General features: G+C 36.6%; 8 protein-coding genes across 11 annotated transcripts; 5 read left to right on the top strand and 3 right to left on the bottom strand.

Moving 5' to 3' along the window:
- The first annotated feature begins 1,419 nt into the window (after nt 1-1,419).
- On the top strand, nt 1,420-2,468 carry LOC125597287 (VQ motif-containing protein 19-like). The gene has a single exon (XM_048772050.1). It carries the CDS (start codon nt 1,652-1,654, stop codon nt 2,327-2,329), a length of 678 nt encoding a protein of 225 aa, XP_048628007.1. The 5' UTR covers nt 1,420-1,651; the 3' UTR covers nt 2,330-2,468.
- Nucleotides 2,469-3,085: 617 nt separating this feature from the next.
- Nucleotides 3,086-4,558, bottom strand: LOC125597284 (3-hydroxybutyryl-CoA dehydrogenase-like). Its single transcript, XM_048772047.1, has 3 exons — nt 4,303-4,558; nt 3,844-4,065; nt 3,086-3,769 (listed from the first exon to the last, which is right to left on the bottom strand). Exons 1-3 carry the CDS (start codon nt 4,486-4,488, stop codon nt 3,293-3,295), a joined length of 885 nt encoding a protein of 294 aa, XP_048628004.1. The 5' UTR covers nt 4,489-4,558; the 3' UTR covers nt 3,086-3,292.
- A 140-nt stretch (nt 4,559-4,698) lies between these two features.
- LOC125597289 lies at nt 4,699-5,563 on the top strand. The gene is made up of 2 exons (XM_048772052.1): nt 4,699-4,946; nt 5,075-5,563. The coding sequence occupies exons 1-2, from the start codon at nt 4,809-4,811 to the stop codon at nt 5,396-5,398; spliced, it is 462 nt and encodes a 153-aa protein (XP_048628009.1). The 5' UTR covers nt 4,699-4,808; the 3' UTR covers nt 5,399-5,563.
- A 1,211-nt stretch (nt 5,564-6,774) lies between these two features.
- Nucleotides 6,775-10,562, bottom strand: LOC125597285 (probable protein phosphatase 2C 39). The gene is made up of 6 exons (XM_048772048.1): nt 10,350-10,562; nt 9,796-10,050; nt 9,446-9,722; nt 9,224-9,378; nt 8,996-9,145; nt 6,775-7,052 (listed from the first exon to the last, which is right to left on the bottom strand). Exons 1-5 carry the CDS (start codon nt 10,392-10,394, stop codon nt 9,008-9,010), a joined length of 870 nt encoding a protein of 289 aa, XP_048628005.1. The 5' UTR covers nt 10,395-10,562; the 3' UTR covers nt 6,775-7,052; nt 8,996-9,007.
- LOC125597288 (squamosa promoter-binding-like protein 5) lies at nt 7,704-8,987 on the top strand. Its single transcript, XM_048772051.1, has 2 exons — nt 7,704-8,431; nt 8,503-8,987. Exons 1-2 carry the CDS (start codon nt 8,106-8,108, stop codon nt 8,714-8,716), a joined length of 540 nt encoding a protein of 179 aa, XP_048628008.1. The 5' UTR covers nt 7,704-8,105; the 3' UTR covers nt 8,717-8,987.
- A 229-nt stretch (nt 10,563-10,791) lies between the features above and the next one.
- LOC125597286 lies at nt 10,792-12,340 on the top strand. Its single transcript, XM_048772049.1, has one exon. It carries the CDS (start codon nt 11,456-11,458, stop codon nt 12,173-12,175), a length of 720 nt encoding a protein of 239 aa, XP_048628006.1. The 5' UTR covers nt 10,792-11,455; the 3' UTR covers nt 12,176-12,340.
- Nucleotides 12,341-12,515: 175 nt separating this feature from the next.
- On the bottom strand, nt 12,516-15,143 carry LOC125597283 (protein RICE SALT SENSITIVE 3-like). Its single transcript, XM_048772046.1, has 7 exons — nt 14,793-15,143; nt 14,663-14,716; nt 13,778-13,912; nt 13,550-13,655; nt 13,419-13,460; nt 13,275-13,331; nt 12,516-13,195 (listed from the first exon to the last, which is right to left on the bottom strand). Exons 1-7 carry the CDS (start codon nt 14,969-14,971, stop codon nt 12,668-12,670), a joined length of 1,101 nt encoding a protein of 366 aa, XP_048628003.1. The 5' UTR covers nt 14,972-15,143; the 3' UTR covers nt 12,516-12,667.
- A 2,530-nt stretch (nt 15,144-17,673) lies between these two features.
- LOC106406711 (serine/threonine-protein kinase 3-like) lies at nt 17,674-23,327 on the top strand. 4 transcript variants are annotated; one of them, XM_048772045.1, is made up of 21 exons: nt 17,674-17,850; nt 18,224-18,372; nt 18,622-18,678; nt 18,934-18,961; nt 19,048-19,170; nt 19,282-19,393; nt 19,468-19,505; nt 19,594-19,647; nt 20,095-20,163; nt 20,259-20,375; nt 20,477-20,545; nt 20,635-20,714; nt 20,912-21,040; nt 21,105-21,327; nt 21,579-21,671; nt 21,765-21,929; nt 22,105-22,235; nt 22,314-22,449; nt 22,529-22,653; nt 22,741-22,896; nt 22,983-23,327. In XM_048772045.1, the coding sequence occupies exons 2-21, from the start codon at nt 18,278-18,280 to the stop codon at nt 23,011-23,013; spliced, it is 2,031 nt and encodes a 676-aa protein (XP_048628002.1). In that variant the 5' UTR covers nt 17,674-17,850; nt 18,224-18,277; the 3' UTR covers nt 23,014-23,327.
- The last annotated feature ends 984 nt before the right edge of the window (nt 23,328-24,311 follow it).

Genomic DNA, 24,311 nt, shown 5'->3' with positions numbered 1-24,311 from the left:
TCTCGTCCTCGGTGGCTTCTGTTAGTTGAAGCATTATAAAGAGGTTGAGGCCTTTAGATTTTCCGATGAAGGTTCAGTTGAGAAGGGAGCTTTAGTGTAAGGCGTTTGTTTGCTTCTTGAGTTGGTTTTTGGTGTTAGACATTGTGGTTCTGGCTTGGTTCATGGAACTGAAGGTTCATGTAAGTTTGGTCTGGTGTCGTAGTTGTGAAGGCCATTGCATCGCTTACTCTCTCTTGTCTGGCTCTCGGAAGAGATCCGGCTGATCAAAGCCAATAGGTATCATCTCTATTCTCACTACCAAGGATTGTTCACGGGTTTGGATGTAAGAGTGAAGATTAATCTAGTGATCTTAGTAGTTGTTGTATGTCACCCGTTGTTCACTTGTTTGGGTTTGCGATCCCCTGTTGTGGGCTATGTTTCCAGGGATTTCAGGGATTTTAAGTCGTATCCGCTGGCATTTGGATTTCATCTTGTATGTTTTTTCAGTTTCATCAATAAAAATCAGAAGGGAAAAAAAAAAAAATTGAAACTTGCACAAAATATTTTTGTTAGAATTAGGAAAGAAATGTTGAGTAGACTGATTCTAATTGAAATGAACAAGAAATTTTCTCTAAATTTAGCCAAAAGTCTACTTATGTGAACGAGTCGTAGAGGAAGAAAACAAAATCCAAATAATTGTGCCGTCTATATTTATGTACGTTATTCAAACGTCGACTAGTTCATTATTTATTTTATTATCACTTATGCTATCTCTATCTTTTCTTGTGACTGTATCATGGGCTTATATATCTACCAGAATTTTTAGTTGAAAAAGTATGCAATATCGCACACATATAGATAGTCCACTAAGAGAAAGAACTTGAAGTTTCTTTCATTTGTAATCACAAATAAAAATTTGATACGTCGATGTCACACTCACACGCATACATTATGTGCAAACACAATATAGGTGTATGTGTACTACTTTGATTGGCATGTGAAACATTTCCTAGATACGATAGTCCTATATATTCATATCTGTATCATGTATGGCATGCATATAAAGATATAACTTTGATTATTACGTCAGCGGAGAGGAACATTATGAATGAATATCTCTCTTTTTTTTTTTGGAAAAGGAAAAGGCATTTATGTTGTCAACTTTTTGTCACTCTTTTTTTCTTGATATATCAAATATAATTTGTTGTTGCATAAAGTTTTGGATTTCGAATAATCTATATCAATTATGCGAGCACTCTCTTAATAATGTGTAAAATTTTAATGTTAGGGGCTAATAAAGACAAAGTTCACTTCTTTCATTTAATCTACAAATTTATTTCCTTTATGCACTCTAGTCTATGGCAGACAAATTCAAAGTAAGAATTTAAAAACTGCCTAATAAAACATATTTTGATTCCCCTGGGCACAAATCCTCATGTCAACTTTCATTTGTCTATATTTTTTTTAATTGCAATAGTTTTATTTATCATAAAGAAAGATTCCAAATTAAATAAAAACAACCAATCCAACTTCTTTTATAATCCCAAAACCTCAAGAGGAGACTCTCCATTTTTTAGTTTCATCATCATCTTCTCTTTCACTCAAACTCACACAGAAGACTTCTAGTTACATATAGACTTTGGTGAACTTCTAAAAAGTTCAATAAACATCTATGGAGACCACAACAAAACCAAACCCGTCTTCCACTACTTCATCATCAGCTTCCTCTTCCATCATCAATGGATCTTTACATCACCACATCATCACCAGATCTGATCATTACCCAACAACTTTCGTTCAAGCAGACACTTCCACTTTCAAACAAGTCGTCCAGATGCTAACCGGCACCTCCTCCCCGAGATCCCCAGACTCGCCGCGTCCTCCTCCCTCTCCTTCCGGCAAGAGTACTTTCGTGATTCCACCGGTCAAAACGACGCAGCCGAAGAAACACACGGGAAACAAACTATACGAGAGGAGATCGAACAGCAACAGCCTCAAGAACAGCCTCATGATTAACACACTCATGATCGGCGGCGGGAACGGTGCCGGAAGTCCAAGATTCTCGCCGAGGAATCAAGAGATTCTGTCGCCTAGCTGTCTTGACTTCCCGAAGCTAGCACTGAACAGCCCCGTGACGCCGCTGAAACACGGTGGCGACGGGAACGACGGTGACCCTTTCGACAGGATGTCACCATTGTCGGAGGAAGAGAGAGCGATCTCGGAGAAAGGGTATTACTTGCATAGGTCGCCTATTTCAACTCCGAGGGAATCGGAGCCGCAGCTTTTGCCGCTGTTTCCTGTTACTTCTCCGAGAGTATCGGCAGCTTCACCGGATACTTCAACTTCTTGAGGAGAGAGAGAATGTTCATAAAATTTACTGCCACTGTTATTTTCTTTTTTTTTTAACTCTGCTTTTTAATCTTGCTTTGTTTTTACTATGTTACCAAAAATATGTCAATTAAAAAATTTTAAATAAAGAAAATGAAGAATATGAGAAGTCAAAGATAAGAAGATGCTCGCCAATATTTAAAACATAAGCACAATTTACAAATAAGATAAAAGATATTTCATATTAAAATGAAAAATATAATTAATAATTTGACAATTTATTATTTTCTCTGTTTCAGAAAAATAAATTTTTGAGTTTTTCCGTATATTAAGAAAATTCATTAAATAATTATAATAAATATATCGTAATTTTCAAATTTTAATAATTTTTAATCAATAATAAATTAATAAAATCATTTAATTTTTTTGAAAATCATAATTTTTTATAGAAAATACAAAAAAATCTATTTTGTGAAATAATTTTTTTTTTCTAAAACATCTAACTTAGCAAAACGAAAGGAATATTAAAACTCGGAGTAACCATTCAAGTTTATAGATTAAGATAGTAATTAGTAAATATACATTAATGTAAAGTTTTTTTTTGCTATTTTTGTTTTGTCAACAGAGATTTGTCTGTAGCTATTTGACTAGTAATACGTTGCATCATCAACTTATATATGTTATCATGTGATGATTTTCTTCATTATCTCTTGAATACCTTCGTCATCGATAATAAGTTGATTACTACTTTACTAGTTGAAATATTTTACGTAAACAATTTACAAAAGTTTATCACTTATTAAATTGTCAAAGGTAACATCGAGTATCCAGATTACAAACAGAGGGAGTTTGCTTATACTGACCCATAACTTCATATAGGCCAAGGAACAAAGAAAGAAACCAAACACAATCGACAAAGCATTTACTGTTGCCAAATGTATCTTCATCATCCTTCTCTATTATTGATTTTGATTTTTTCGTTTTATCAGAGCCGAGGAGATGGAGTACCAGCCTTCTTACGGTAGTCATACACTCCTACTCCTCGTTTTCTTCCTAATCTTCCAGCATCAACGTACTGTACAAGAAGAGGACACGGCGCGTATTTAGAGTCCCCAAGTCCCTGATGCAGCACTTTCATTATCGACAAGCACACGTCTAGACCGATCAAGTCCGCTAACTCCAGAGGCCCCATCGGTTGGTTTGTGCCGTGTTTCATCCCGCTGTCAATGTCCTCCTTAGTAGCCACCCCGGTGTAAAGTGTGTGGAACGCTTCATTGATCATCGGCATGAGGATCCTGTTCACGATGAAGCCCGCGTAGTCTTGTGAGCACACTGTTGTCTTCCCAAACCTTTCAGCTAGAGCTTTTGTAGCAATAAACGTCTCTTGTGAGGTATCAGCGCCGCGAATGATCTCAACCAGTTTCATTATTGGAGGAGGGTTCATAAAGTGCATTCCAATGACCTATAGACGAAGAAGAACACACACTTTATGAACAATATATAGACGAGCAGAAGATGTAATAAGAGTCTTGTAACCTGGGTAGGTCTTTGAGTTGCGGAAGCAAGACGAGTGATGGAGATGGAACTTGTGTTAGAAGCTAGAATCGCAGAACTCTTGGCTATACCATCTAACTCCTTGAACAGCTTCTTCTTAATGTCTTCGGACTCCAAAATGGCTTCGATGATGATATCAGCAGAACGCAGATCTTGGAGGTTTGATGTTAAACGTAGACGACGCATAGCATCATCACCCGCTTCCTGCAATGCACAAATCACTCAGACCGTTTTAACTGTCCTTTATCCTGAAATACACTCTTGTCTGAACACTACAGCGTCTCCACAAGATCGTGAAGTTGTCTAAGAAGCTATACGCGTGATCTAAATCAATAAAGCAACAAACTTTATCGGAAAATAACAAGAACAGAGCATCCTGTATAATTGTAGACTCCAAGGAGGAAAGTTTATTCTTTTAAGGAATTACGATAAAGATCTTGCCTTGGAGAGAAGGCCTTTGGAGACGAATCGATTGACGGAGGAGGAGATAGCTGCGGTGGCTCGAGAGAGCGCATCACGATCAGCGTCCATGATCCAAACGTCGAGGCCGTTCGTGGCGGCGAGCTGCGCGATTCCTGAACCCATCTGACCAGCACCCACTACTCCGACGCACTTTATCTCCGCCATTTTCTCCGGCGATCGTAAGGTAGTCAGTCTCTCTGCGAATTCCAATGAAAGAGATAAACTTTGGCAGCTTCGATTTTCGTAAGAGCTCTAATGGGCCGAATTAGTATGGCCCAATAAGATTGATTAGTATACTATTTAGTGAGTGACGTTATGAGCACGTGTCGATACACGACATATCAACTAGGAACGTGTCGTACGTTTGTTCACGTGTCGTTGGCCCAGTCCTCCACCGTTCCGCAAGCTTTGGATCTTCGCTAAGTACTTCATAAAGCAGTTGAGATCACGGGTTAGGTGTAACCAAGTAAACAAGAAAAGTAACTATGCCGATTAGGTTGTCGATTAAGAGACTCGTGACCGTGACCATTTCAAAAACTCATGGCGGAGATGTCTCCGGTTATGTCCTCCGACACGCTACCACCCGGTTCGACCGCCTCTTCACCGCATTTAGGCAAACCGAGGTAAGTCCACAGCTAGTGTCATTTTGAGTTTTCACATTGTTATCTAATAATGTGTCATTTTTTATTTCTCGTTATAACTGTCATTGATATTTTAGTTAAGGCTAATCGACTAGGGATTTTTTTTATAGAGCATGAGAGACCGTCACGACGATAGGTCCACAGCGAGTTACGTGTCAGATAAGGCAAAGGAAGGGGTGAAGAAAGCGACGGATGCAGCCTTGAACGCAGGAGATAACATGAAGGATGCCATGGACGGGGCCTGGAAAGCGGCCAAGGAAACGGGACAGAACATAAGCGAAGCCGTTGCCGGAGATGATGACACCGGCGATAGGATTCAAGAGGACAAGGTCGCGGTGGAGTTGAAGGATGTGAGCCAGCCTGTTGATACGACGGAGTATAGGGGTGTGGAGGAACTACATCAGCAAACCGACGGTGAAAATAAGTCACCGTGAGAGAATGTGTTTGGCTGCTTATTTATTGTCTTCTTTTTTTTATCATTGTTGTTTGTTTCAGTAAAATGTTGCACTTGGAAAGTTTAAGAATGTTGCTAGAATGTTTACATTTTGTTTTTTATCAGTTAAAGTGGGAAAATAACAATTGTTTTGAAGTTTGAACTAGTATTTTGCAAGGCATATCTTAAAAAACTGCATGCATGTATACAAAATTTAAAACATAATATTTTCATTTTATTCATAAAAGGATAACAAGAACATGGGGTGGATGCATGCAAGCAGAGCAGTGATTCCATAAGTAAGTGTATGTAAATTGACAAATGTCTGAACCCTAAAGTGATTGGTTGTGGGGTTGAGTCTCTTAACACAGCTGGATCGCATAAATGGAGTAACAGATTCCCGTAAATGGAGAGACAAATTCCCCTAGGTTCAACATCGCTATAACGCGTTACAGACAGATCGGTAACAAGTTGTGTACTATTTACTCAAACTAGCACTTTTATTTTTTTCGTAAAAACCGATCATGTGAAATATCATTATCTTGCTTTCATATATTAAAAATCTACAAGACACTAGACAGATTGTATTTTTTTTTTGTTATATTACAACAGGAGATTTTAATAAATATTATCTGCAAGTAGTTTTCATGTGTTTCGTATTTTCTAATTTCTATGTTAAATCTTTGATACTATCATATCTAAGCTTTGGCATCTATGACAAATAAACAGAACTATTCTATTTGCTATGTAGGAGACAAGTGGAACCGAAAACGAAATGAGGCATCTCTGATATCTAGTGTTTTAGTAGTGGCTTAACCGATAGCTACTTGCATTTTATTTCCCAACGTTGAAGTGACAAAATGCGAAACTAGATAAATTCGCCATGGCTGAGAATGAAATATTCTCCACTTCTTGGATTAATATGATAGCATCTTATTTTTTTCTAAGGTTCGATTTTAGGAAATATCTTTCCTTTGTAGGGGCCAAAACTTGAATTTGAAACCGAGCAGATAGAGACGAGCATTAACTTATCATATTCGACCCTTTGCTCACTTTGTTCTGCCAAACATTTCAAAAGAATCACTTCTCGCTCACAAAATAGCTTACAAAGCGTTAGCCAAAACTATATAGTTCACCTATATAATCATATTCTTTGAGTGTGTGCTAAAACATGTTTATTTTTGAAGAGGAGGAGAAAACAAAAGAGAGATGTGAGAAAGAAAAGGGACAAAAATCTATTTTGTTATGTGCAACTTTGCAAACTCCCAAAAGCTTTAAGTCACAGATGATAGATTCAAGACATGAGTACAGTTTAGCATGTGAAACCTTTTATGTCTTGTCTCTTTCACTACCCACTCCTCTTTTTAACTATTTCTGTTTCGTACACTGATTTAATGCATAGTAAATAAAAAGTTACAATACAAAGAGAAGCATAGAAAGCCTCAACTGTTGATTTTTATTCCCACAAAGAAACAGACAGAGAAGTCACACAGTTTGCAAAAGAAAAAAGAAAGAGTAAATAAAAGTGGTGATGATTGCATTTTACAGAGGAGGAAACGCCCATGCTTTGTTTCATGTTTTGATTCTTTAGCTGGTCCAAACCCAAATACTCTTTACTTGTTTCAGTGACCAGTAAGACTAATGATCAATGCAATCTGCAGAGGTAAAAAAACAAAACAAGGTAAGGTAAGGAAAAAAAAATAAAAAGGATTTTGTCACTTTTATGATCAAATAATTATGTGAAGAAAATCTCTTTTGAGCAGCTAAACTTTAAACCTTAAACATCACAGTTCTCTATCAAGAATTGTTCCAAGTTCCAAGTGTCGTTTGCATTGACCTCCTATCTAAACTGACATCACTTATTTACACTCCCACAATATAGAATCTTTGTAGGTAATAACGATAAATGCCTAACACTCGAAAGAAATAAAAAGTGTGCAAGCATCAACTAAATACATTCATATGCTATGGTCCAGAACACACATAATATTCATGCTGCCAACATCAAATACCACAGACAAGGCAAGTTAACACAAACCAGCATGTAACAGAAAGATATAAGACAGATACATGTTTAACCTGAGCAAAACCAATTTTCCTCTAGTCCTAAGCTAACCTTAAATGCCTTGTCTAGATGGGTCCAAACAACACTAGGGTTGCAAGCAGATTAATCCAATAGTCTACATCCACGAAGTATGTCACCATTTATTAGGATCTTTTGTCTGCTTATGATTTCCAGCTCTTCTATGTACTATATGTTCTAGTCAATAAGGTATCATCCTTCATTAGCAGCAGGACATCAATGTTATCTTACAAGAAAAGGGTCCCCATTTTGAATAAGGATTCGAATTTAAAAAAAAAGTCAAATAAAAGAAGCGAAGTACAATAGAGATAGCTTTGTACCAACTATTCATTTATTCAGAGCAAACGAAAACCACACAAGGCCTATGCACCAGTGATAACAACATTTCCAGCCCTTTTAACTCTCTATTTCTTTCTTTGGGGAAGGAAGTAAGCACATCACTGTAATCAAGTACTTATTCCACCAGGGAAGCATATAAGGACACAGTGGTCCATCTCTCGTCTTTTCTTCCTCTTTTTAAACACTTCAACACACACATTCATTCTAAACCCCAAGCCCATACATCCACACTGCTTAGTCTATAGACTCTATACCATAGTTTCACCACCACCTAGCTTTACCAGAAATGGAGGGTCAGAGATCACAACGCTGGGGTTACTTGAAAGACAAGGCTATAGCCACCAGCCTTGCTGAAGAAGAAACGGAGAATAGCATGGATGGAGAGGAGGATGATACTGGAGATGAAGACAAAAGGAAGAGAGTGATGGAGAGAGCTAGAGGTCCTAACACAGAACGTGTTCCCTTGCGGCTGTGCCTGGTCGATAGGTGCACTGCTAACTTAAGTGAGGCCAAGCAGTATTACCGCAGACACAAAGTCTGTGAGGTTCATGCAAAGGCCTCTTCTGCAACTGTTGCTGGAGTCAAGCAACGTTTTTGTCAACAATGCAGCAGGTAACCATTTTTCCCTTCAAATATAGAAGAAATCTCTTTTAAATTGATTGTTTAGGGGTGGGTTTGTGCAGGTTCCATGAGCTAGCAGAGTTTGATGAAACTAAAAGAAGTTGCAGGAGGCGCTTAGCTGGACACAACGAGAGGAGGAGGAAGATATCTGGTGACAGCTTCGGAGAAGGGTCAGGCCGGAGAGGGGTTAGCTTGACACAGACTCAAGAAAGAAACAGGATAGACATGAAACTTCCTATGACTAACTCACCATTCAAGCGACCACAGATCAGATAAAACAATATCAACTCACCCAAACGCTCTCTCTCTTCTGTCATCTACTTATGTTCTATGTGTACGTTCTCTTGTTATCCAAATAATGGCATCTAACCATGTGGTATTATCTCCTACACCTCTATATAACTACAAAACTCTAGTAACCTTTATGTAATCATGTAAAGGATGCCTATCCACAAATGTATAAGACCTTATCATACTCTTGTATTGTCTAATTATGTTTCGTAGTAGTCTTATATGCTTCAATAAATGATTATGATGTGTTCTTTTACGACTAACCTTAAACCGAGCTCACTGAAATTTAACGACAACCACTGAGATATCATCTGAGCTTTTTCTTGCAACAGCTTCCTCTGAGAGGTGCTTTGCTGCAGATTTTGCATCTTTTATTCCCTTAATCGAATCAACCGCTTCTTGGTTCGACATGACCTATAAGATTTTTTTGAATAATAAGCTTAAACCAAACAAGTGTTGAGTGTTGAGAGTTGATTAAGATAAAACTAAAACCTTCCAAAGCCCATCACTTGCTAGGATAAGAAACTCTGCATCGTCGTCAATGATCTCCACGGTGACGTATGGTTCTGAACTCAAATGCATCTTCAAACTCTTATCACCAAAGGCCCTTGCCACAGCCAGTTGACCATCAACTCTAGGAACGTCCCCTGATAACACAAGCATACACATCATCAACATGAAGATCATAACATACTTAACATATGAATTAGATACCAGGGAAGTTTGAAACGAATCCTCCTCTGTTCTCTATCTCATCCTTCTCCATGTTAGGCTCGTGATCAACTGAGAGTGGCTTGGCAACACCGCCTTTGCTAAGAACAGCACGAGAGTCGCCAACGTTAGCAACCACCAGCTTCTGGCAATTGATTAATATCGCAGTGACAGCAGTGGAACCGCCTTTCCCCAAGTCAGATGCCTTGTCTAGAATCGTCGTGTCCGTTATATAATAAGCTTTCTTGATCGCTTTCTCTGGTTCTTGCCAGAAATTTGGCTACCTCGTTAAAAAAACAAGAACATAAGTCCATTTTGAAACGAGACTTAAGAGTAAACTCTCAATGCGTTACCTCATTCAAAATGTTGTCAAACAAATGGGAGCACAAGTAGTCAGGGATCTCGTGGCTAAGGTGGCCATCGAAGATAGCGAAAAGGCCAAGCTCGTTGTCGTCAACTTCTTTGAATTTGGCAACAACGTAATCTTCCATCTCGTGGAAGGCTTTCCCTTTGACCAAGTGGAAACCATGCGTGATCTGCTTCGACATCTTGCTCTTGCCTTTCCCTGAATCTGCAGAAGAATCAGATGCACCAAGCCCAACTTTCTCCTATAGGTAATAACAGAGGCGACGTTTCATATATTAGTACAGACATATTGTTTCTACTGCTATCACTTATAGTGTCGTAAGGGGATCAAGAACCTAACTCGACCTCGACGTCATGTAGACCAAAATAGATTCCTTCCAACAAGCCTATCTATATAACGGATAGTGTTACATGCTACGTTCTATACCAAAACCATCATGTGACATGATCCAAGAAGAAGTATCTACTCAAATATATATAATGGCTAATATTTATCGAAATCTCGAAGTGACATGAAAGAGAAAAAAAATGAAAACAATACCTTGACGGATTCCTTCATCTTGTGGAAAATTTCCTTACCGGCCATGGCTCGAATATGGAAACACGATTTTATATTATATGTAATAATGTAATGTGCAAAGAACAGGCGAAACTATCTTGTTTTGCGAGCGTAAGAGAGAGAGATAAAAGGGTGAAAGAGTTAAGAGCTGTTGGGAAGATGACACGATAGCTGTTTTTTGTTGCAGTTGCATGTCAGCTTTCTTCGCCGCTTTGTTTGCGGCTATTATTGACGTCTTCGCGCCACGTATTACTTTTCCTTCTTTCTTTAATACATCAACGGCAGAAAAATATCTCTAAATGGGCTGATAAAAGCCCAATGTTAGAATGGGCTTTACTTTCACATTTATATCAATAAAATATAGCCTATAGTTTTAAATATAAGAGAATAATCACTAGTGAGTGAGTATAGATTCCATAAAATATGATTAGCACTGAGATTAATGATGACAGGTACTGTTCTTTAATTAGGCCATGGTGTCTTTAAAGGAGTAAAGAGAAGACTAAATAATTGGCTAATGGGAGACAAAAGCCACAGTGCGAGCTCTTTGTCGTTTATATGTGTTCTTTTAGTTTCTTCTTCTTGTCTTTAAATCCTATCGGATAACTTATTAATCTCTGCAATTTTTAAATGGTTTATCTTGTTATGTTACCAACAGAGAATCTTTTCTTTTCTTTTCTTTACGCTAATAGTTTGATGATAATGAGTTAATTTCATAAGGTTGCACAAAGCCACTATTGCTTTTGCTTTAACCCCAAGCGTGTCTTTGGGAGACTTGTGTCCGCTCCCTAAAACATGTGAGTGAGCTTATAAGTTATAAAGTTATCAATTAAAAACAATTATACGACGTATAGTTAATAACTTTAGTAAATAAACTGATACATAAACAAATGGAAATGTTGATCGTTACTTTTTTGTCGGTAATTAACGTGGTTCGACACTTCAAATCTAGCATCGATGAAAACTTAAAATATAGCGTTCAGGCTTTAATTTATCCGTGATGTGGTCGACAGACCTAGACAAGATCATTACAAACACCATCCCTTGACTTTGCTACTTGTATTCAAACGCTGACCTGGCAATATCATATGATTCTCACACTACATGCACCCCTTTTGCCACGTGGGTCTTCCCCTCTATTTAAACAAGCACACGACCACATACATCATACACACACCATAACGGAGAATCACGGGAGAGCCATGATAAACTCCAGCGAGAAGCCGCCGGAGTTTGAGTTCGGATCTTTGACTCCATCATCTCCATCACAAGACTCTGAAAATTCTCCCGCCGATCACCTCTTCTTCAACGGCCGTCTCTTGCCACACGTTTTTCCAGCACCGAACAATACCACCAGGTGGTCAATCTCACGTACAACCAGCGAACACATCTCCCGGAGCACTAGCACGAACAGCCGGAGTAGTTTCGGTAGTAGTAGTAATAGCAGTTCAACTTCTAATTACTCTCCAAGAACGAGCAGTTTCAACGGTAACAACATCAGTACCATAAACCACAGGCCTTTGGATTTGAAGCCTACGACTAGTATATACGGCGAAACCGTAAATACGACGAATATGGTGAAAGCGTCTCTATACAGGTCGTATTCATCACAGAGGTGGCAGTATATAACTCCTGCACCGGTGAAAAGAAGTGGAGGAATAAGAGTTGGTGGCCGCAAGAAGAAGAAGGCGGCGAGGATTAGGAAGAAAGCGGAAGAGAGAAGAGGGAGTAGGGTGATGAAGTGGTGGAGAAGAATTTTAATGGCAGCGATTTTTGCTTGTAGAGAGTGCCATGCATTGGAGGGATAGCATGAGAAAGACTTGTGAAATTATAACGTGTTCATGGGAAGCAAAGTAAATTGAATGTTCAGAATTAAAATCTATATATTGGGATTGTGGTTTTTCAAGATTGTGTATCTAATACTTTGGTTTGTTATAACACTAATTATAATTTTTAAACAAAACTACAATCTATCTTTACGTATTTGTAAACTATAAGAATATATCTATAAGTGTAAATTATAAGTTACACTTTCTAACAAAAAGGTGCTTTAAAATCATATACAACTTTAGAAATTGAAATTGTTATCACTTGAAAAACGGTCAAGAAAGCTTTCAAGAAATAAAAATGTAATCTGATGACAGAAAATAACTAAATAAAAGAGTAGATTGATCGAAACAAGAGAGAGTAAACAACTATGTTCAACACAAGTCATGACAAAACCATCAAAACAACAAACAAAAGACATATAAAAGAAGCAAACTAAGTTCCACACGAGAGTCATACACGAAAATGTCATATTACTCCAAGTAACTCATGTTTCGGTGGTGACTATCAAGGCTCAAGAACTCACTCGGATTCGCATGACTCTCAGCGTTGCTCTGTTCCTGGCTCTGGTCCTGGTGGCTCTGATGCTCTGGTTTGTCACCTAAACCCTCCGAATCAAACAGAAGCTTAGCGTTGACGTTGTTAGTCAATGCATTGAAGAAAGATAGCCCTGTGGGCCATTTCACGTCGGAGTCTGGTTCTTTGTTTGCATGCGGCATCACAGGGAAAGGCATGTGAGGCTGGTAGGTAGGCAAAGAGGATTGAGCCATCATCGGTCGTTGGCTCGAACCACTACTCCAGTTGTAGAGAGGAAGCTGAGAGGGTTGCAGTTGTTGAGTCTGCGGAGGAAGTATAGGGTGGTTCGAGCCCATGAGGGATGTGTTTGAAGACGAAGGGCTGCGGTTTGAGGAGAAGAGCTGAGAGAGGTAAAAACCGGATTGGTAACCGAGTGATTCAAAAGTGTGCCTCATCCGAAGTACAAAGTGCAAATCTTCAGGTATCTGATTAAAATTCGGCCGGTTTAGAGAACAAAACCGAAAGATCTCAAGTAAGAATGTTAATTTATTGTGAATTACTTACAATCTTGCAAGAACCGAGTTGTAGAAGTCCATGTCCAGCTTGAATAACAGCTATGGTCTGAATGTGCAATCAGAAACATCAAAAAGATTACTTGGGAAACAAGAAACCAAATAACAACACTATACGATTATTACTTTATCTTACCTGAATACCAGATTCAAACTGATCATTCCACTCTGAAGGAATCTGCATATTTTTAGAGATGGATATCTCTAGGGTTACAAATCTACATATCCAAGTCTTAATCATACATAAATGTTCACTCATTTACTTACAGCATCAAAGGAGCTTTGCCAGTAACTGGAGGCATTAGATTCTGATTCGGTTTGTTCCTTGAAAACCCATTTGTGGCATTTATCAGAAGCAACCTTCCCCATTAACCTGTTAGCCAACAAAAGGGAAGATAAATAGTTTCTACATTTGGTAAATTTGCTGTGATAAGGTCAAGAGTTTTGTACATTCACACAGCCAATAATGTAATTAAGGACCTACCAAATACCCACCCTTCGCCATAATTATATAACTGGATTGACATTTTGCTGAAAGATTTACGAACTGGATCTTCTCCTTCCATCTCTCCATAGCAATCTCCTGATCCTCCTCTTCCTCTGCAGTATCCATCTTCCCACATCAGCATCCTGCAACCCCACATATCAATACTTCAATATACATCAAGCATGTACATGTACATGTACTGATCATATTAGTCATGTATTTAATTCATTTAGAGAAACTAGTGTTCTCAAAATCGGTTTAGGTGGAGCTTATGAGGCAAATCGGGTCTAAAAGCTATTTTTCTTAATCGGGTTTATGATGCGTTTACAAGATCGGTACAATAGACATCCGCCTAATCAATAATTTCCAATAAACTAATTATTATTACCGCCTAACGATTTTTTTGAAAATTGAGAGAAACTATGTTATTAGACAATATCGTCCTCGTTTTATATAACCTACAGATGATGTCTTTTCTGCAGATCAATCTCTTTTTTTTTCTAGTTTAAGAGATCGTATCTAAAAAGTAAGAGAAGGCTCATACCAAAAAAAAAAAACTTAAGAAAAGGTAGCCAACATAACTAGAAAAGGTAGATACAGTCGCAAAACATAACTGTGTTTTTGGTAAACATAACTATGTTATCATGTCTGCATTAAATCTTGATGCAGCAACTTTCGGATGTTTTTTAACTCGAGCCTATATTAATGATGGTCTTATCTAGTTTCTTGTCGGATAATAGGTTTGCGAGGAGAGCTTCTGGCCACTAAATACGATAAACCACAAGTGGAAAAGTTGACCTAATTTTTGTCATGCTTCAAAAAGACTAAAACTAAAGTAACCTAAGTCTTTACCATTGACTAATGTAAATAAAACTATAACAAGTGTAACTTACAAGCTTCCATTGTCGTCGCCGACCTTGCAGCCGTTGCCACCGCCTCGAACTCTCCTGAGGAGCAAAACGACATCGTTAGAGAGAGAGAAGAGAAGAGAAGAAAGTGAGCAGCAGATAGAGAGATACGTACGGACGGGGACGGATGGACCAGAAGACAGAATAAGTCCAGTCGGTGTTGAGACAAACGGTTCTTAGGGCTTCGTGTAGAGCCACCATCCCCAAAGCTTCTTTGCTCCTTTGTTGCTGCTGCTGCTGATGGTTTTGATGATGTTGTTGATGATGATGGTGATGAGGTTCCGAGCCCACCATCTATATAAATATGTCGATGTGTATTATTATGTATGTATTATGTTTCTCCTTTCACTGAACTTTTTGTTCTTCTTTCTTACTTTTGCTCAAGCTTCAGACCATGGATACTCTTTTATGTTCTAATTTTAAAATTTTAAATTAAACTATTTATCTGATTTCCAAAACCAACATGATATTGTGTTATTTTAGTTCTGACCACTTTGTTAGTATAATCTTTAATCTTGTGGCAACAAGATACGAATTTTTTGGGGTTTGGTATAGTTTACAAAAAAATAATATATGATTAAATATTGATAACCAATTGAACTCAAGGTTAAAGTTTCTTTGCATGAAAAAGTTTTTATCTCTTAGGCCAAGAAAGTCAAAGATACGTGAAATATCTTCATAATGAAATCATTTTAATCCGCTTTATATTTCCTTTAATGGAATCCAATTATCAACAGCTGATTAATATAATTAATTAATCTTGCTTTTCTGAAAGAGAAATAATCATATGGTTTTTGGAGTGGATAATCTGTTGCTGTTATGATTAAACTTGCAACCACACAACATTTTTGCTCGCTAAAAATTATAAAATGTTGTGTATATAAATACAGTGATACTGATCAATTTTCAATTTTTTTAAAAATAAACAACTATTCAACGATTTTAAAACTATTAAAAGTACATTTTGGTTCTTTTCAAAGCCTGAAGAGTAAAGCTTTTATTTTAGCTGTCGTCAAACTTGGGATTTGATTTAGGACCAATATTCATTTTACTCATATGTATGACACGCACGCAGATTAAGGGCGAAGGCACGACAAAGAGAATATATAGGAAGAAGAGATTTAAGAGTCACGTGCGCACGTGCTCATGTGTAAGAAGACCTAGCATGGTTTTGTCATCAATAATGACTTGCGTTTGGTTTGTACATGAAGCGTGTGCAGAATACGCATAATCGCATATAGACGACAAAGACAGAAAAAAAGGAAAAACCGAAGTGCGTGAAAACTACACACCCGGTGATGACGCGTGAGAAGTTGAGTGATTGATTGAAACTAAAAAATAGGAAACTCAAAACAGAGAGTTGGTCTGGTTTGCATCAGTCTGAACATCTGACGAGTCTTTGCTCCGCATTGACCGGCCTTGTTTTTTACTATCTCTCTCTTTTTGTGCGACCCATTTTCTTGCTAGGAATGAATTTACTGAATTTGTCAAATGATAGATCGATGAGCGGTGATTAAAAATACTTTATGGCGTTGAAAAATACTCCTAAGAAAGATTGGTTTTTTTTTTTTTTTTTTTTGTCAACAAAGATTGGTCATTTAAAAAACAAATTTTAAGGGATGAAGTTTTCTCTGCTCATCTCTTTTTTAAGTTATGTTTTAATGAATTATAAAAAGTAAATGACGCAAAGGTATGTTAGGCGAAAACTATCCGACTAATTTATGTTATATCTTTCAAAAGCACATATACATAATCGAATAGTATTACACAAAAATAGTATTACACAAAAATCTATTAAAAATCTAATTAATATATTATTTAATGATTTGGTATTAGTTAAATATTAAGAGTTTGCATTCATTTTTAATTATATATATAACACTCAAGAAATAATATTTGATAAATTAATATACACTAAATCGATAAATATTTTCTATTTATGTTCAATTTATATAAATAACTAAATAAAATGAAAAAAAAAATCTATCAAATTTGTTTAGAACTATTTATTTTATTTTATTTAAAGTAAATTTATTTCTTTTTTTTTTACTTTAAAAACTTTATAGCTTTCATGTGTTGAGTTACAAATGAAATTGTTTTAAGCTTTAGATTATATATCTTCGAATTATACAAACAGCATATAATAGTATATACAAAATTTGAAAATATAAAATATATAGAGTTTAACTAAAAATATACAAAACTGAAAATAAATGTTTTAAAATAAAAATATTTCAAACACTTTAGTTTCTAAAATTTGTATTGTATTATGTTTCTTTCGCTAAAGATATATAGAGTTTAACTAAAAATATTAAAAATATTTCAAACACTTTTTTTAGTAACTTTATTAATGCAAGTATTGAGTTACAAATCTAGGAACATAATTTATAAGATTGAAAAGAATTCTCTGCAGGGATATTATCTTTTGCTAGCTTGTCTGCAACCATATTGCCATGTATGCATATCCATCTAAGCTCAATAATATCTTTGAATTTATTCATCCACCATCTTATTTCTCTCACCCGATTATATAAACTAAACCGCAGAACCTTTGAGGTAAGTATGTCCAACCATTTTCTTGTTGTTTCCTTCAAAGATTATTTTTGTGAAACCGTGATAAAATTCTGCTTCCAAAACCGAGTAAAATATTCCAAACAATTTAGTTTCTAAATTTGTATTGTATTATGTTTTTTTTCGCTAAAACTGGATATTTTAAAATTAGCTTTAGATTAATTTTGTTCGAGTCAAAGCTGTAATCGACATTGGACGATTTGGTTTTCGGGATTTTATTATTTTTTTAAAACTGAAAATTCAAAAATAAAATCTCTTTACATGGGTCATGGGCCTGACTATTTAGACTGGGATGACTAAATGATTAACGGGAAGTTAAATGGGCTTTATTGGATTTTCTAACGTTTTAATTTGGGCCGGGTTGTTACTTGGCTGGAGCATGAGATGGGTCGAATATATGTTAATGGTTTCTGAAAAAAAAAAACAAAACCGGAAGGAGAAAATCAAAAACGAGAAATCATTATCAAATCAAGGAAGCTTCCTCTGCCAACACAAACAGTTTCCCTCGATCTCTTGCTGCTCTGGAGAAACAGCTTCCTCCAGAAAACGAAAGGTGAAAAGAGATCTGTAGTATTCGTCGGCTGTCTTTGTCAAATTATCAGGTAATTTGGATCGATCATGAATTTTGATAAATGTAATCTTGTTCGTTTTTATCTCATTGATCGAATAAGTTAAGTGACAGTATTGCGCAGTTTATTAGAGTGACGAATTGTTTTTAGATTAATTGCAAAATGTTGTCTTGGTCAGCTGTCACTTGGTCCCAATATCATCACCTAACGGCCCTTTTATTATAATCTTTCTCTTTGCTTTGAGTAAAAGGTATATTCAGATTATATTCAGGTTTACATAAGTGTTTGGTTTCTTTTGGTGGTACTTGGAGAAGTTTGTGTTATGCAGTGGGAACTAGTTGTAGGGTTGACCTTTTTTAGGGGAGGGTTTAGTAGCTGACTTGTGCTATTTAGTTTTTAATTATAGTGTTTGCAGTGAGGGGAGGGGGGGAGAGGTTGGTTTCATTTGTATGTGGAGAAAATGGACGATGTTGCGGGTTTACAAGAGGCAGCTGGAGCCAGATTTAGCCAGGTTGAGTTAATCGGAAGAGGATCTTTTGGTGATGTCTATAAAGCGTAAGTATATATATATATATTAAGCTAATCTGATGTTTGTAAAATATCTTTAGCTCTTGTCTGAGTTGTCTCCAGATAGAAACTCTGAGAATGATAACTATTAAGTGTTCATGCTTAAAAGAATCAAAGATTGGGGTGCTTATATTGACACCAGTTGGAAGAAATGGAATTTCTGGAATACCACTTCTCTTATTAGTATATATGCTATATAGACTTTCTAAGAACGATTACTGAGCTGCTTCTTACCAGGTTTGATAAGGAACTCAACAAAGAAGTTGCAATTAAAGTCATCGACCTGGAAGAATCGTGAGTTCATTTTCCATTTTGCTACTTTCCCTTTTTATTATGGATGCAGTTAAGCTTTTGGGTATTATAATCTTTGATGTCTAATAAGGCGGGTGATTACTTTTTATAATTGTATGAATGTTACTTGTTCACGACTTTCAAAGGTTAAAAGGACAATATTTTTTTTTTCCAGCTTTCAATAGAAAAACAGATTTGGTATGTTTTTATATGCTCAGTGATCTTTCCTTACTAACCTTCTTACTTGATATCTGGCAGAGAAGATGAGATTGAAGATATCCAGAAGGTATCTCTTGATTCACGCCAGTTTCTGTGGTTAACATTTGTGTACTAAAGATCTTTTTTTTTCTCATTTTCTGTTTTTGACCCCAGGAAATTTCGGTATTGTCACAATGTCGTTGCCCGTATATTACCGAATACTATGGCTCTTATCTTCATCAGACCAAACTGTGGATCATCATGGAATACATGGCCGGTGGTTCTGTTGCTGATCTTGTATGTCAACTCACTTCTTTGCAAATTTTAGTTAGGATTCTAGGAATTAGGAAATATAATTCTCTGTGGTGATGCAAGTTATAATCCTCAAAAGCAATCTATCTTGTGCAGCTTCAGTCTGGTCATCCGTTGGATGAAACATCAATCGCTTGTATCACACGTGATCTGCTTCATGCTGTTGAATATCTGCATAGTGAGGGAAAGATCCACAGAGACATCAAAGGTTTTTTCTGTGTTTATCATGTCTTCTGGTTTTATGTGATCAGATGTGTTTTAACTTTCTTCCTATCTTTGCAGCTGCTAATATTTTATTGACCGAGAATGGCGATGTTAAGGTGTTTCTTTTTAGCTTTTTTTTAATGACATTACAATATGAGACTTTGCACGAAGCGGGTCGTCAACTTGTTTTTCACTCTGTATCAGGTGGCGGACTTTGGTGTGTCTGCACAACTAACACGGACAATATCAAGAAGGAAGGTACTTACTCTATTATGCCAATGATCTCTCTTAATTTTGTTTCTTATTTTCTCATCTCCTGTTGTGCAATATATCTTTTATATTCCCACTATAGGAAGGCCGTTAATAATTTTTCTGGTCTCCTTGTTTATGTTGCTGCTTGCTTTGTGCGGTTTTAATTAGTACGGAGTTAACTTTTCCAGTTCCAACGATTAGTATTTGAATGATTTATTCAGTCCATTTGCAACTTCCAGTCCAGTAACTTATGTAGAGCCTCGTATAGTAGAATCATGTGCACGTTTCAGTTGTGGGATTAATTTTAATGGTATAAGCAATGTTCTGAAAGATGGGAAATGACTAAATGCTTCTCTGGTCAGTTTGTACAACATCTTATCTTTACTTCTTGATGACTTAAAAGTTTTCGCTCTTGATCTGGGTTCCTTCCGCTAATATGTTAAAGAATGACAGACATTTGTAGGAACACCATTTTGGATGGCACCAGAAGTTATTCAGAACTCAGAAGGATACAATGAGAAGGTATCGTGCCTTCACTTCTCCTAGCTTGACATGTCTTTTCTGTACTTGTTTCCTAGCATATTTTGAATTGTTTCTGATGCTGGGACTGTTTTTAGGCAGATATATGGTCGCTCGGAATAACAGTTATTGAGATGGCAAAAGGAGAACCTCCCCTAGCTGACCTTCATCCTATGAGAGTGCTTTTTATCATTCCTCGGGAAAATCCTCCTCAGGTTACACATGTTCTTAATAAACACGATAAAAGTTAATCAAGACTATCACTGCTATTTGTGAAGTCGCCTATAATGTTTAACGTTCTTTCTTTTCTATGCAGTTAGATGAGCACTTTTCCCGTCCACTGAAGGAGTTTGTTTCATTATGCTTGAAAAAAGTCCCTGCTGAGGTACTTGCAATGCAATCTGCAATCCTTGCTTTTTTATTTCCAGCAGTGGTAATTTTTCAAAATCTCTTATACAAGTCTTACACTTTCAGAGACCAAGTGCCAAAGAACTTATTAAACACAGATTTATTAAGAATGCTAAGAAAAGCCCGAAACTTCTTGAGAGGATAAGGTTTGATGCTTTTTCTGTTTTTTTCTCTTCTAACAGCTCCGGTTTGTGGTCTAGTTTTGCTACTTTTCTTGTGTGATTGTATGTCAAAAGTAATGTTTAGATGTTTTTTTTCCCGTATATTGTTTTGATCTTTTATATGCCAAAGAAAATCCAGAATAAGCACGACTATTAATTTATCCTTTTTTTTCTCTTTGAAGAGAGCGACCAAAGTACCAAGTAAAAGAGGATGAAGAGACTCCACGGAATGGTCCTAAAGCTCCATTTGAATCATCGGGTACTGTTAGAGTGGCTAGAGATGAGAGAAGCCAAGGAACACCTGGATCTAGGTTGGATGAATTCTTCCCTTGGGGTTTCTTGTTTTATAAAATCTTTATTAACTTGTAGCTACAGTTTTCAGGGAAAAACTGTCAAAAATGCTGGGTGGGACTTTAGCATTGGGGCCTCTCAGGGTATTGGAACAGTTCGTGCTTTAAAACCTCCTCATGCAAGAGAGAGGCGCCAAGAAGTTCCTTCGACTCAGACTTCGCAAAGAGCAACAAGAGCTAGTGGTAGTCAGTTGTCACCCACTTCTGGTATTACAGTTAACGACTATGAAGACGGCTTCCACGATGAGGTAAGATCATTTGCCTCTTGTGTGCCAGATGCAGTCCGTCTCCTTTTACACCATTTCTTTGCTGTAACCACTGCACCTGGAAAATTATTTTCTAAAGCATTTATGTTATGTGTGTTTCATGTCATTTGAGTTACCATTTATAGTATGCACTTAGTCAAGTTTCACGTGGAGAACTCCCACAGCGTAACCCTTTTCTTTTGTTTTCTAACTTAGTAATGTATTCTTACCAATAATTATGCTTCTAAATTCAGGAAGATTCATCGCTCAGTGGATCTGGAACTGTTGTCATAAGAACCCCGAAACGTTCTCAATCATCTTCAATATTCCGTGAACAAATCTCTGCAGTATAAAATCTCTGGCAGCCCTTTGCTACATCTTCTACGGAAGTTTTGTTTATTCCAACAACTTGTAATAATGATTATGGTTCTGCCTTGCAGTCTAGCAGCGGGTATGCATCTTTGGATGATGCTTCAGCAAGTGGAACTGTTGTTGTCCGTGGACAGCACGATGACTATGCGTCACCTCGAACTCCAAAATCAAGGCTAGGGAATCAAGATAGAACTTCGAGTGCCTCAGAAGATAGCCTCGCAAATCTCGCTGAGGTTGGTGAACTACTTTAATCTTATCTCTATGGGTTGTCTATATTTGTCGTACTAGCTTTGGCCTTTGTTCTTATGTAATGAATTTACATGTACCTTTACGCTGCTTTGGATATCTTCTTCGGGTCATCTTGATTTATCTTAGATTTCTTATATTCAACTCCACTTCTTCTTTCAGGCAAAGGCAGCACTTGACGCAGGTTTCAGAAGGGGAAATGCTAGAGAAAGACTTGGGATGAGGAATAACAATAAGGATGGGAATGTTAACCGAAGAAGGGAACAAATGACAGAAGATTCTGACTATTCCAGGTACATCTAGATCATAGCTTTTGCTGGTCACATCATTGCGCGTGGTTATTCCTTACATGAAGCTTATAACCTATGCAGAAATTCCGGCGACAAGTCTGGTAAACAAAAAGCACTTCCAAAATCACAACAAGTGAGTGATGAAGAAGAAGAAGACCCCATATGGGATTCATTGCCTGCATCGTTGTCAGTATTGCTCATACCGTCCCTAAAAGAGGTATTCATCGGTATTAGTTAAGATGTAAGAGAAGAAAAGTATTCAAGAAGATCAATGTATTCTGGTTTTGTGGTGGTAGGCTCTTGGTGACGATTCAAAAGGGTCCATTGGACGTGCATTGTCGAGATCCCTCGTGGCAATGGAACGTGAAAACCCTGGTTCTTGTGAAGCCTTTGTTGCCAAGCTTATTGAACTTTTGGGAAGGTAAACATAAATTTAAAGACCAAACACATGTCTGGTCATCTGAATGTGCATTGTTACTTGATCTAATGACTCCTAAATTCATAACAGTTCGAAAGAAGCTTCGGTGAAGGAGTTGCAGGACATGGCGGTCCGTGTTTTCTCCAAGACTGCGCCCGCTGATGCGGAGAACAAAAGAAAACCAGCTAACAAGGAGTTTAGTTCCAACACAAATGTTAGCCCACTCGGCAGATTCTTACTCTCAAGGTTTGTTCGATAGATATTGATGATTGTCGAATGAAGATATGATTTTTGAAGTTTGAATATGGGTTTCTTTGTGCTTGTCTCTGCAGATGGATAAGCCAATCATCTCGTGATCTTTAATCTCCCACCCTGAGACACAACATATATAGAATCATTGGTTTGTGTTTTTTCTATTTTTTCTCATTTATGCAATTGATTTTTCTTTTTGCTATTTATGTGCATAATTTGTTTTTAAAATATGTATTTATAAATTCCTTATTTCTTTTTTTTTCGTGGTTTACCTTTTTGTTATTGTTTTAGTGATTTCGTAATGTTATTTTCCATGTTTTGAGGACGAGGCACATTCTTCGTAGCTGTGTATAATCGAGGGGTTGGCTTTGTTGTTGTTAATACTTCCAGAACAGCTTTCATATTATTGTTTATTTTTATGAATAGCTTTCTAGTTTGGCAAGTGGTTAAATATTATAACAAAAAAACAGTATTGATCGATAGAAAACTATGTATTAGTAAGAGTATGACATCATATTATACACTTACTAGTTACTAGGCTAACAAATAGCAAATTTCAAGGCAGGTGTAAAAACGTGCATAACTTAGTGTTACTATCTGTAGTATAATACAGTGGGTATCTTCCGTTCCCGAAAATAAATTTTTTTAGAGTATATATGTTTATTAAAAATTTAATAAATGTATATAATTTAATTTATATTTTATGTTATTATACATTTTTTAATAATTTTCCACTAATGAAATTTAATCAATTCAAATATTCTCAATTAATGTTTTTTATAAATATAAAAAAATATCTTAATAATATAGAAAATTTATCTTTATAGAACAAGAAAATAATCTAAAAAATCTTGCTTTAGAGTATAATTTTGTTTGGGCATTTGCTAGAGAGCCCGTATATTTCACATGAAGAAAACAAAAGAAGATTATATTCCACGCACCAATAAATTATCAAAGAGTCAACACCTGAACCGAAACTTTTTTTTTTGAGAACTGAATCCTGAGCTGAACTGAACTGAATCTTGCCTAAAGTAAATAAAGTTGTCTGGTTTCTTTTTTCGAAACTTAAATCAGCCATTCACCTTTTTGTACTGTAAATCATTATAAATAGTTATCAACTTCAAAAATCAATAATTATAAGTTTCGTACTACTTAGCGAGTATGAATGTGAACAGATTGTGAAGGACGGCGGTCACAAGTTCGAAAAGGAAAATTACATTATTCTAATTTTATTAGGTAAATGAAAAGGAGTTGACGGCATCATTGTTAATGTCAAAAACGGCCACGTGAAGCCTAATAACTCTCTTCGAAGTTTTTTTTTTTTTGAACTGTAAAATGTTAAACCCGGATCTATTACATACACAAACCTAACCTCTGGGTGGAGGTACAGTCCATGGATAGACTCTTTT

This window comes from Brassica napus, unplaced genomic scaffold (assembly GCF_020379485.1).
Source record: "Brassica napus cultivar Da-Ae unplaced genomic scaffold, Da-Ae ScsIHWf_141;HRSCAF=253, whole genome shotgun sequence".
Lineage (NCBI taxonomy): Eukaryota > Viridiplantae > Streptophyta > Magnoliopsida > Brassicales > Brassicaceae > Brassica > Brassica napus.
The sequence above is the reverse complement of the archived record's forward strand: the minus strand, read 5'-3'. Positions and strand labels throughout refer to the sequence as shown.